At 42.8% G+C, this 12,678-nt stretch overlaps 1 protein-coding gene across 9 annotated transcripts in view; it reads left to right on the top strand.

The window, feature by feature from the left end:
• The window catches only part of KDM4C (lysine demethylase 4C), a 411,074-nt gene extending 398,682 nt beyond the window's left edge, over positions 1 to 12,392 (top strand). For 7 of the 9 annotated variants that reach the window (XM_086415154.1, XM_086415158.1, XM_086415157.1 and 4 more), the window contains 3 exons: positions 416 to 535; positions 4,107 to 4,199; positions 11,328 to 12,392. In XM_086415154.1, coding sequence (XP_086271280.1) covers positions 416 to 535; positions 4,107 to 4,199; positions 11,328 to 11,504 — 390 coding nt within the window. In that variant the 3' untranslated portion in view covers positions 11,505 to 12,392. Of the gene's footprint in view, positions 1 to 415; positions 536 to 4,106; positions 4,200 to 6,700; positions 7,107 to 11,327 lie in introns of those variants that run through there. The other 2 variants (XM_086415161.1, XM_086415162.1) reach the window with 1 other exon arrangement.
• Positions 12,393 to 12,678: the final 286 nt, after the last annotated feature.

The following is a 12,678-nucleotide window of genomic DNA, read 5'->3' as shown; positions in this document are numbered from 1 at the left end:
ATGGAATGATTGTGGGGATCACATGAGATGTATGTTAAAGCATTTTGTTGACTGCAAGATGCTGTATAAATGTCAGGTGTTATAAATCATTAACCAGTCTATTTTTAAACTAACGCAGTTGCTATGCACATTTTACTTACCCTCTGAACAATTCTCTGTCAAACAGCAAATGTAAATACCTATGTTTCTTCCTTCTTGGATTATGGTGGTTCCTTTGCAACTTTATGATCTAGGCTGAATCTTTAAGTACTCCTTTGGCTCATAACTCTTCCCCTGAACACCCATGCAAGATCATAATCCATAAAACATAGAGGCAATAACTCCTTTTAATTGCCAGGAGTTCATCATTTGCTAAGTTCTAAATGCAGTCACTTAGACATTTGCCTTGAAAAGCCCGACTCCGTTTATTCTGCAGAGCCGAGACTGTGTGAAGCTAGGCCCTCCTGCCGAGGGGGAAGTCGTGCAAGTCAAGTGGCCCGATGGCAAACTCTACGGGGCCAAGTATCTCGGATCAAATGTTGCCCACATGTACCAGGTGAGTGCTGCCCTGGGTGTGATGCTTGCTGAGACAGGAGAAGCCAGAGGGCAGATGGTATATCCAGTGTGCTATGGGTCAAGAAGCTAGAATTTAGAACACCTGCTGTTTTATAAAAAAGGCAAAGTTTCAAAGACTGATGACCCAGATAATAGAGTTTTATTCTAGGAATAATAAAGTTCTATACTGGGAGACTAATCACATTTGATAAATGGATTAATAGTCAGGAGTATAGTTAGGTCAGAAAGATGACCGACTGGACAACAGGCTGCTTTCTTGTGTTTCTGTTATATGGGAAAAGAATAAGTGGCTGGATTATCTAACTAAGCCAAGTCAGTGATGGCTGTTCATCACCCAGCAGCCCCTGAATGGGTGGCTTTTCCCTGACAGACGTCATCCCCGTTGACATTTCAGCAAACCTAAACCAGTGGTGCCTCAGCACAGATGGAGCCATTTGTGCACCCAGGCGTGCATGCCTGCTAAGTCGCTTCAGTCATGTTTGACTCTTTGCAACCCAATGGACTGTAGCCTCCCCAGGCTCCCCTGTCCATGCGGATTCTCCAAGTGAGAATACTGGAGTGGGTTGCCATGTTCTTCTCCAGGAGATCTTCCTGACCCAGGGATCAAACCTGCATCTCTTAGGTCTCCTGCATTGGCAGGCAGCTTGCTTTATAGGATGCTTTTGTGATGAAAAGTACAGATGTCAGTTGGGAAGTCTGTTCACTGAACAACTGTATATATTATTTTAAAAACACATGTATACAATTAAAAAGTCTCCCCGGGTGGCTCAGACAGTAAAGAAGATTCCTGCATTGCAGGAGCCTGGGGTTTGATCCATGGGTCGGGAATATCCCCTGGAGAAGGAAATGGCAACCCACTCCAGTATTCTTGCCTGGAGAATTCCATGGACAGAAGAGCCTCGCAGGCCTACAGTCTGTGGAGTCACAGAGTCAGACACAACTGAGTGACTAACACTTATACAATTAAAAAATGAACTATATCCCTATTAGAAATGAGGATGAGTTAAGCTCTAATAAGAAAAACAACATGGATGGCACATGTGCGTTTCTGTTCCTTCAGAAAGACTTTTAAAAAGGAACAGATTTATTAGGACCAATACATTATAGTACTTCTAGTAATGTGACGGCAGAAATCAGCATTCTCAAGCAGTAGTGTAAAAGCAGGAAGACTGAAGTAGAAGGAGAAAAAGCAAGAAGGTTCAGGCCTGTTAAGTTAAAAACAGCTTGAGAATGATAAGCCTTCCAGTTTCCTCAGAGAAATTGTTCAAAGACTGATAAGGGGCTTGGGCTTAAATGGAAAAGAACATTAAAAGACTGCACCAAAAACTGGAGCACAGTGTAATTAGCAGTGTTCAAAGACATTTGGAAAACTTCGGGAAGGACATTTTTTAAGGTGTAGAAAAAGCCAAGGGGAGTGTGTGTGTGTGTACACTATAAAGGCCATTTCCCCCTCTATATTGGTGACAGTGTTAAGTTGCAGATTGAGGTCATTTACAGCAGGTTAGGTATGGGAGCGTTTTTGTGTCAGAATGTCCAAAATCAGGCAAAAATTAGAAGACAGGCTGGTAATACTGGAGTCTCCTAAAAAAGAGCTTTACTACATCATTCAAAAGAAAATACATTTAATTAAACAATACTTGCAAAAGTGAAGCATCTTACATGTAGCAAAGCTGTTAGCTACATGAAAAGTATCATAATGAGGACATGTTGAAATTCTGGCTAATTAGTAATCTGTGTTAATTTCAGTCGAATTTATGATGGCCTATCAACATAGAATAGTGAGCATATTTATAGACTCAATGAAAAAGTTAAGACTAATATTAAAATTGTCTCTCGAGTACAAATAGTACTTTAAAATTCTTCATTAAACCAAGTGGCCTTTTAAGGTCATTTTGTGTTTTGTGTCTAATTATTCAGCTTCACCATTGACTAAGCAAAGACATTTATAAAAATAGAACCAAAATACCTATTGCACAGTGCCAAGTATCCTAGGTATATGCATTTGGGGGTCCTCACAGTAACTCTCCAAGATAGGGTTTTTGAATCCTATTTTACAAATGAGGGGGAGAAAGCCTCAGCAAATTTGATAATTTGTCCAAGTGCACAGAGCTGGTAAAGGGAAGAGCCAGAATTTACTCTCTGCTCTGTCCAAACTCTGGTGAACAACCATTCCAGCCTTTGAGGGACTGTCCTGGATTTTAGCACTGAAAATCTTGCATCCTGCGAGACGCCTCAGTCCTGGACACACTGGGATGGTTGGTCACCATCCCATAATTCCTCTGTTTTAAAACAGACTTTTTCTCTTTTAGAATTCTCAAATGATTGGCAACAGAAGAAAGGTAGGCACAGGTAGTTCTAGCTATGCGATCAAACTATATAAATGGGATGACACCTTGGCCTAATTAAAGTTAAAAAAAACCATTCTGTTGAAACAAGGCCAGGAAGAAAAGCCTTCCCATCTCAGCCTTCTGGGAACTAGCAGGGAGAGGGCCCCTGTGACCAAGACCTAATTCTGCCCCATTGTTTGAGCTCAGTCAGATGGGAGCAGTACATGGATAATACAAAGTTTAACTATATATTTTATCTTTAGTAGCTTTTTAAACTTCAGCAGATTGTTTTTATTAACATAGCACAGCTACATGATTTAATTCACCTTTTTAACAAGCATATATTTATTTCTTAAAAGAATTCAGACAGACAGAACATACTAGAATTAGATATTCTACCTCGATTGCATCCCTTTCGTTGTTTTCTTCTGGGAGAGTTCATGTGGGATTAAGCCTAGATCAGGATCACTTTGAATAGGGTGTTTGATGAAGTTCCCCAGATTATGTTATTCAATGTCACTTACTTTTTCTCTAACAAAATAGCATAAAATATTGCAAAAAATAGATAATGAAAATACTTCCATTTGAATAGCTTGGAAAAACAAGCTTTAAACATTTTCATTTAGATGGTTATATATTTTCATCCATTGACATGGTTGACACATGAGGTTGAGGGGAACCTGAGATTTTTCTGGCCTTTTGGTTGAATTTAACAAAAGTGAGTTTTGAAAGTTAAAGTTCTATAAGAACTTGAGAAATTATTTTATCTGGGAGGATTATAAGAGTAAAATATGTTATCACTTTTTTCTCAAAGAGAAACACCCTCCCTCTTAAGTCATCAGAGCATCTTAAAGAAACAAAGAGCGCCGACAGGCTCCACCAGCCTTAGTGCTAAACTGGCCACAGTCTCCTGAGAAATCATCTGAGCAGCAGTTCTTTTTCTTTTTTTTTTTTTGCTTTGGGGGCATAAAGTTTTCATATCACATATTCCAGGACACTAATTTTCAAGAATTTTGGCCTGTTTGAAACATGCTTTGTTCTTAGTCTGATAAGGGAAAGAGCTTTTCTCCCTTCCTTGGCTGTTGGCTAGTTCTCTTGGTTTGTTCTGTTTGAATCCTTTTTCTCTTTTTGTGTGTGTGTGGCGAATTGGAACCCTGAAGAAAATGGTGAATGCTTCTTGCTTTTTAAAAAATATACCATGCTCAATGCTTTATTTTTCATTAGGTTGAATTTGAAGATGGATCCCAGATAGCAATGAAGAGAGAGGACATCTACACTTTAGACGAAGAGTTACCTAAGAGAGTGAAAGCTCGATTTGTAAGTACTGGATAATCTCTCTGAGGGGTCTGCCCTGTGAATCCCTCCTTTAGCACTGTTTTCCTGAGCCCAGCGGAAACACACTCAGGCCTTTGGACTGATTTTTTAGGAAGCCAATGCATCTTTTCCCTTATTGAAATCTATTTAATCCAAAGCAAATATATTTGATCAGAAACGGGGAAACGAGTGCAAGTTCCTCATTTTTCTTTCTAATGAGGTCAAATGATGCTTCTTTATGTTAACATCTGTTGGCATACAAAAAGTTATTGAGTACATATTCTGTGCAAGAGAACTGGGAACACACAAAGATATCATCAAGACATTTACAGTCTTGTTAGTGGAAGCCATGTTAAAAGAAGGCTTTCAGTAGGAGATTAATGGAGACTCAGTGTAGCAAACATCTAGTTTGCTGTAGCCTTATCATATACAGTGCAGCCTTGAACAGTGTGGGGAGTTGGGGTGCTGACTCTCCACACACTCACATATGGCTTATATAGTCAGATCAACCAGCTGTGGACCGTATAGTACCATCAGATTTACTATTGAAAAAAATTTGTGTATAAGTAGACCCATGCAGTTCAAACCCATGTTTTCAAGGTCAACTATATTGATCAACTTCTCTCTCTCTGAAGGTTTATTAATGGTTGTGTCAATTCATAATTAAATGAAACTCTCAGTTTTATAAAAGAAGGAAGCCCAAATACTAGTTATAGGAATAGTAAAGTGGTGTTTGTTTTTTTTTTTTAAAGAAAGCATTATTAGTTTCAAGCCCTGTACATACCATTAAAAGACAAACATGGACAAATAATCAAATTGAAGTTGTTAAAAAATATAATTCACAATAACTTAGTTTTCATTATTGTGTCATGAAATATTTTCTGGACCCTGAAATGAAGCCAGTTTTACTCATTTAGAATTACATACAGTGCTTTTGTGAAGTGATAAACACTAAAGGAAATAAACACTAAAGGAGATTGCAATGAGGGGCTTTTTCTGACTAAAATGAATTTTTTTCTGAATAAATGACATCCTTCGTTTTCATTGCATGCTAATAATATACTTTAAGGCAATGATAGAGTTATCCTAGATTAGTTTGGAAAAACCATCTGTTTCCTTAAATGTTCACCTGTCTGTTCAGCCCCTCTCCTGTCAGGTGGGGTCCCGAGTCAACTACATCAGGGGTGAACTGAGTTTCTTCTCAGCTGCATCCTGAGGGGAAGGTCCTTCATGGTAAAACAATCAAGAGACGAGCGACAGTGCGACCCACCCAATGAGGAAGCGTGACATGTAGGGAACCACATGCCTGAAATAGGTTAACTCTCAGATAATAAACAGCAGGGAAAGGGAACATAAAGTATTCCTAGAGTAAAGACATCTGTAAAACCGTAAAAGAGACCTAAAACCCTGGGTAATTTGTCGGTGTTCTAGGTCTTGAAATCTCTTAAGAACAACTTTCCAGGGTGCTCAAGATGACTGTCTCTCATCCTGTTGCTTGTATTTCCCTTGGATTCTCCATCCCCTTCCCTTTTCTTTTTCTTTGTCAAATCACCTGGAGATTTAGAGGTTGGGAAATGGAGTAGGGAGCCCTCTGGAAGTCCCTCAGGTCTTTGATTTTCTAATTCATGTATGATTAAGCATCCTACCAGCTGGGTCTTGTAGATTTCAAATACCATTTCTTAATCACATTAAAAGAAAGCTGCTCTGATCACAATCTCTTTGTTCCACAGTAGATTTGGCTCTAATGTCAGTGTGCTTTCCCATGTAGATTTACTTGAGCACAGCTTCTGAGTTTTCTAAGATCCATCTCTCAGAGCAGTCACACCAAATTGAACTTTTATTTTTAATTTTCAGAGAAAAAAATTTTAATTAAAAATATATAAATCACATAGATATTCTGAATCTAACCTGTTACGAACCTAGTAGAAAACCTCTTCAGGAACAAAATCTAGCTTGCTCACAGTCACTGAATCCAGTTTGCCACCTCTGATTTTAGTAAATCAAAGACTTAACGTGCTTCTGTTGTAACAAACCAGCTTTTCCTTCAGGTTTGTGTATAACCCTCGGCCCTTGGCTAGCCTATGAATGCTATTTTTTTTTTCCACTTGGTGAAACAAATCTAATTGGAAAACTTGTTGATGGAAAATACTTTATAATTAGAGGGGTTTTGTTGTTGTTGTTTTAAGGAAGGGCAGGTTGCAGCCCTCACTGGGAGGCCTTCATGTTTTAATGACTTCTGCTCACCCAGACACATGCTGACTTGGGGAGAAATTTTTCAAGAGAGTCAGCAGTCCACCTCGGTGATTGTGCTGGGTTCCTTCCCACTAACTTCAGAAACGGCCCCATTACCTTTTATTGTCTCACAGAATAACCATAGCAATGGTGCATAATTAACTGGTGCTGCTGGTAAATCGGTTTTATTATTAATTTGAGAGGTTGACTTTTGCTTTCTTCACACAGTGGCAACACTTTCATAGATGTTTCATTTTCTTCTTTAACTTTAGCACTTATAAAACGGAAAGATTACTCAGAGGAGATGCTTTGCCAAGAATGAATGAGCCAAAACTGTTTTCTTCCAACGACAGAGAGTGCCCAGCCCATCCACAGTCTCTTACTTTGCTTCCTGGGTGAAGCTGGGTAGCATCTGGGGGAAGCCACAGAGGGAGCCTGTCACCCTGGAGGACTGTCTCACGAACTGGCAGGGAACATGCTCGACTTTTAATCTGTGCCTGTTTTTAGTTTTCAAGCTTCTTTGTTCCATTGTTTGTCTCTTCTTCATGACTGATCACCTGTTTTCAAGCCTTCAAATCTAGGCTCTGCCTCTGTCACCACCTGGGGCGGGGGCCTCCATGACATAATGAGGTGTACTGTACATTGGTGGCATCTCAATAAAAACCAGTTGGGAGCACATTGAAGGGGAAAAAATAGGGAATTAGGAAGGAAAAATAGTGCTTTAAGCTTTACGGGAAGGAGGAATCAAGATAGCAGAGGAGTAGGACATGGAGCCCACCTCCTCCCGCAGATACGTCCAGAGGGGTTTGCACAGAACATCTAATGAGTACTGGCAGAAGACCTCAGACTTCTGAAAGGGCAAGAAAACCTCCACATAATCGGTTAGGATGAAAGAAAAAAAAAGAGAGAGAGAAAGGAGTGGGGACAAGACCTGTGCCCCAGGGAGGGGGCTGTGAAGGAGGAAAGGTCCCCTCACTGGACAGGTGCAAAGCTTCAGAGCCTCAGAGGAGAGCACAGCAACCAGCTTCTGGAAGGCAAAACAGAGAGTGACCCACACTCCCTGGCAGAAGATGCTTATGCCCTGGCCCAGGCAGGGGCCGGGTGCTAAAGCTTGGGCTTCAGAGGTCATACCCAGGGAGAGGAGTGGAGTTGGCTACACGCAGACAACCTGTAGAGGCTGGAATATTGCAACTGAGGCTGCACACGGAAGAAGCCTGGGCCCTCAGAGAGGCGGGGACCCATTGTTGAGCACCACGCAAGGAGAGGGGCAGGAACCGCCAATGGAACTCCTTTCCCTGCGCATGCTCTCAGGCAGCAGATGCCACCTACAAATTCCGGGGGTAGGCATGAGCGAGCACCACCATTGTGAGCTTCAGAGGCGGGCATGGACCACTGAGAGAGCCGGGAGCAGATGCCAGTCACTGCCCCTGCCATCCAGGGAGTGTGTGTGGGCAGCGGGCAGGGGCCAATCACTGTGCCTGCTGTTTTGGAGTCTCAGGGGCTGCTGCTGGGAGACCCACAAGCTGGTGCTGATTGCTACCCTGGTGTACTCGAGCTGGTGCTAGGAAACCCACAAGCCGGTGCCAGTTGCTACCTGTGTACTTGGAAAGAGTGTGGGCTGCCAAACCTTTATTGTTGTTGTTCAGTCACCAAGTCATGTCTGACTCTGCAAACCCATGGACTTCAACATGCCAGCCTTCCCTGTCCTTCACTATCTCCTGGAATTTGCTCAAATCCATGTCCATTGAGTCATTGATGCCGTCCAGCCACCTCATTCTCTGCCATCCCCTTCTCCTTTTGCCTTCTGTCTTTCCCTGTGTCAGGATCTTTTCCCATGATTGGCCATTTGCCTCAGGTGGCCAAAGTATTGGCATACCCCACATGAAGGGTATAAGAGCCAGCACATGCTGAGGAAGGAGACAGAAGCATCCAAACTAAAAGCAGCCCCTCGACTCCAGACAAGACAGCAGAGTAGAAGGACTTCAGCTCATGTCCTGTCATGAAAACACCAAAATCACAGCTAAGTGCTGAACAACCATCAGCAAAAAAGACTGGAACCTACCAAAAAAGATATTTTACATCCAGAGACAAAGCCACACAAGATGGAGCGGGAGTCCAGAGCCCCAGGTCAGGCTCCCCAGCCTAACACTCTGGCATCAGGAGGAGGAGTCCTCAGAGCATTTGGCTTTGAAGGCTGGTGGGCCTTGAGGGCAGGCGCTCCACAGGACTGGGGCAAACAGAGACTCCACTCTTGGGGTGCACACAAGACTTCACATGCAGTGGGACCCAGGGCAAAGCAGTAACTCATAGGATCCTGGACTAGGCCTACCTGTGGGTCTTGGAGGGTCTTCTGGAGAGGAGGGGGCCCACTGTGGCTCACTATGGGGGCAAGGACACTGGTGGTGGAGGCCCCAGGGAATATTGATCACTGTGAGCTCTCTTGGAGGTTGCACTTATAGCACCAAGATCTGACCCCACCTAACAGCCTGCAGGCTCCAGTGCTGAGAGGCATCAGGCCAAACAGCCAGCAAGGGGGAGCACGGCCCCACCCATCAGCAGACAGACTGCCTAAGCTTATACTGACCTCACAGACACCTCTAAACACACCCTTTGACACATCTGAGTGAGGTACCACCTCACAAAAGTCGGAAGGGTCATCATCAAAAAATCTACAATCAATGCTCGAGAAGGGATAGAGAAAAGGGAACCAACCCTCCTATGCTGTTAGTGGGAATGTAAATCAGTACGCCACTGTGAACAGTATGAAAGTTCCTTAAGAAACATAAGATACAGCTACCATATGACCCAACAATCCCACTCCTGGCATATATCTGGAGAAAACTGTAATCCAAAAAGATCCATGCACCCCAGTGTTCATTGCAGCACTGTTTACAATAGTCAAGTCATGGAAGCAACCTAAATGTCCATCAACAGAGGAATGGATAAAGAAGATGTGGGGTGTGTGTGTATATATATATACACACTGGAACGTTACTCATAGAAAGAATAAAATAATTCCATTTGTAGCAACATGGATGGACCTAGAGATTATAAAAGAAGACAAATATGATACCACTTATAAGATAATTCAACTGAACTTATTTACAAAACAGAAATAGACAGACTTCAAAAACAAAGTATGGTTACCAAAGGAGAAATAGGGGGAGAAAGGATAAATTAGGAGTTTGGAATTAACATATAGGCACCTACTGCATATGAAATAGATGATCAACCAGGACCTACTGTATAGCACAGGGAATCCTCAATATCCGTAATGACCTGTATGGAAAAAGGATGGGTATATGTACACGTGTAACTGAATCGCTCGCTGTGCACCTGAAACCAACACAATGGTATAAATCAGTGACACTCCAATGTAAAATAAAGGTTAAATTTTTTTTAAAAGTAAACTTTACTGGAGCATAACAGAAAAAGCCCACATTCCTTTGCCTAGCTAACACTTACTGAGCAGTGACTGTGGCAAAGTACATTGCTTGGTGTGGGAGCACATGTAAAATTCAATTTATAGTCCCTGATATGCTCACCTTCAAGGGATCCAAGGAACCCCTGATGGGGCATCACCTACCCGTCATCTCGGCCCATGCCTTCATTCTACTACATTGACATGTAATGTGTTCCAGGAATCCAAAAGAAGGAACCTCATTTTTGTCAGTCACAGAGAAGACAGGATATCTTCTGTGCAAAGGAAACAGTACATTTAAAGACAGAGGCTGGAGACAATTAAGTGTGACCAGGAATTGCAAATAAGTCAGTCTAATCCAAGCATGGGGTAGGATTATGTCCGGTTATGTACATCCAGCCTGAAAGTATAGCCGTCACCTTGAAGGCAGTGAGGCTACTGGAGATCATAAGCAGGGGTGTCCTGTAGTCAGAGAGTGCAGAACATTTCTTCTAGTAGTTCTGGGAGACTAGGGCGCAGCACTGTCACAGTGGTTTAGCAGGGGAAGCGTGAGGGCCTGCACCATGGGGTCAGTAGGGTCAAAGAAGAAAGGAGGGAGGGCTTCGGGGTCCTGGACAGGATGGGGACAAGGGGAAGTTTACAAAGACCTTACATCAAATCGACGAAGTTAGATTTGATGGGGGTAGTGCTGCCATTTATGGAATTTAGGAAGGACAGCAATGGAGAAAGAAGACTTGTTCACTCTAGGATAGGAAGATTCTAAGTGCCTCCAGGATAAACATTCTGAGATGCCTGCTGGGTAGTTGGACATGCAGGCTTGAGCACGGGGGGAGGTATGAACCAGAGTAAGACGTGAGCGTCTTTAGAAACGATGTCAAAATTGAAGTTGAGTGTAGCTTGGTAGGCCCGGGGAGCATATGTAGAGAGGAAAAGTCCACACGCAAAGCCTCAGGGCCATCAGAGTTGAGCAAATAGTTAAGGGGAGCCCCTGACACATGAACAGTGAGCAGCCAGAGGACGAGGAAGAGGGCTTACAAAATGACAGAGAGCTTCATGCAAGAGTGAGGTGACAGAAATCATATACATTTAGGGTAGAGGAGTGTCCCAGGAACCAGGACAGTTGCAAGGAAGTGGTGGGAACAGAGACCCAGAGGTAAGTAGAAATAAGAGTGAATTAGAGCCGACTATGGACAAGTCAGTCACATACCTGGTCAGGCAAGGGCATGAATAGTCAGGGAGACTTAAATGAGAAGACTTTAGTTCTGCTTGTGCTGAGGAAAGTCCCCGAGGGCTGGAGATCCTGAAGAAAATGAGGCTAAATGGAAGTAGATGGGGGTGGGGAGGCACTCATGACCCCTGGTGTGGGCTTCTCCTAAGGGGCCTCAGCCCCCTCCCCACCCCTGACTGAGCCCGGCCTTTGTGTGTTCCTGTGAAGTCAAGTGCCTGCTCTTCTGCACAGTAACATTGGCTGTTCTTAGTCCACAGCTTCTGACATGCGATTTGAAGACACATTTTATGGAACAGACATAATCCAGGGGGAGAAAAAGAGACAGAGAGTGCTGAGCTCCAGATTCAAGAATGAATACGTGGATGACCCCGTCTACCGCACTTTCTTGAAGAGCTCTTTCCAGAAGAAGTGTCAGAAGAGGCAGTAGTCTACCTACATTGCTCTGCAGGCCACAGAATGACTTGGGCAGAAGAGAACCGAGGAAGGACAGCCTGGGGCTGTGCCGTGTGTTTCACTGGGGTAGGTGACAGGCTGTGTCTCTGACAGTGGAAAATCAGGCTCCCCAGAGTGTGGTCACCAGAACCGCAAAATACACATTATTAATTGGATACCACAGTCTGAAGCTGTCTCCTAGTCTTGCTTTCACTTGTTAGCAGTTGTCTCCTTTGATCCCAAAGAATTTTTCTAAGTGAAGGAAATCACTCACCAAAAAAGCCACTGCCAGAGGAGGTGGATCCCCACACACAGCTTTTAGGCCTAAGAAGGAACAGAGACTGCTCTCCTCCCTGAGCAAGTGGGGGCCTCCAGGCCCAGGTGGGAGGGTAGTAACATATATTTTCCACAGTCAGGGAAGGACTTTCACTTATTTGTTTTAAATAGAAGTTTTTATAAAACATTTTTAAAACACAAATGGCATGTATGGTAATGAGATTTACCCGTGTGCTATCTGTATTTCCCTTGTACAGAACTTTTACATTTTTTTATATCCCTTTTACTTTGGGTTGTGTCTGATGAGAACTGAGTTGTTGGCCTCTGTGAAATTTTTGGCTCTTGAGAAAGAATCCTTATGAATTGTCTGGGAATTTTATATATTTAAAGAGGGAGATCTGGGACTGTTATTTTTAAACACTTTTTTTTCATAATACATATTCTGAGTAGATATTTATAAATATGTTTCTTTCATTATGTGTTTGTAAGATTAGAGTTAAAAATAAATATGCCTCGATGCATAGTTTTGAGGTAATATGATTTTTCCTTTTTGCAACAGCTTGAAAATGTACTAGTGTTTAAAAATAAAGATTTCCATTTTCTCCAATTCTGTCTTCTAACTTGCTTATTTGTCTAGGTTTAAACCTAAAGAAAACAAGTTTTGTTTGTGAGCTGACTATGAAGACATTATGGGGCCCTGGCTTCAGACCCTTCCCTCACTGACTTTGTCCATAACTGTGGACGCACTGCCAGACATTTATGGCTGTATCGCCAGGGATAAAGTCTCCTCTGCCTGCTTGCGGTGCCTGCTGAAGTGTTTTCCTCAGCTCCTCCTTTGGGCCTGAAAGAAACCTGAGCATCTGGAGTCTAAAACTCTTTTCATACAGGTCTCT

Source organism: Bos grunniens, chromosome 8 (genome assembly GCF_055505025.1).
Source record: "Bos grunniens cultivar Pamir isolate PY7600 chromosome 8, Bosgru_T2T1.0, whole genome shotgun sequence".
Classification (NCBI taxonomy): Eukaryota; Metazoa; Chordata; class Mammalia; order Artiodactyla; family Bovidae; genus Bos; species Bos grunniens.
This window is presented reverse-complemented; position numbering and strand designations above follow the sequence as displayed.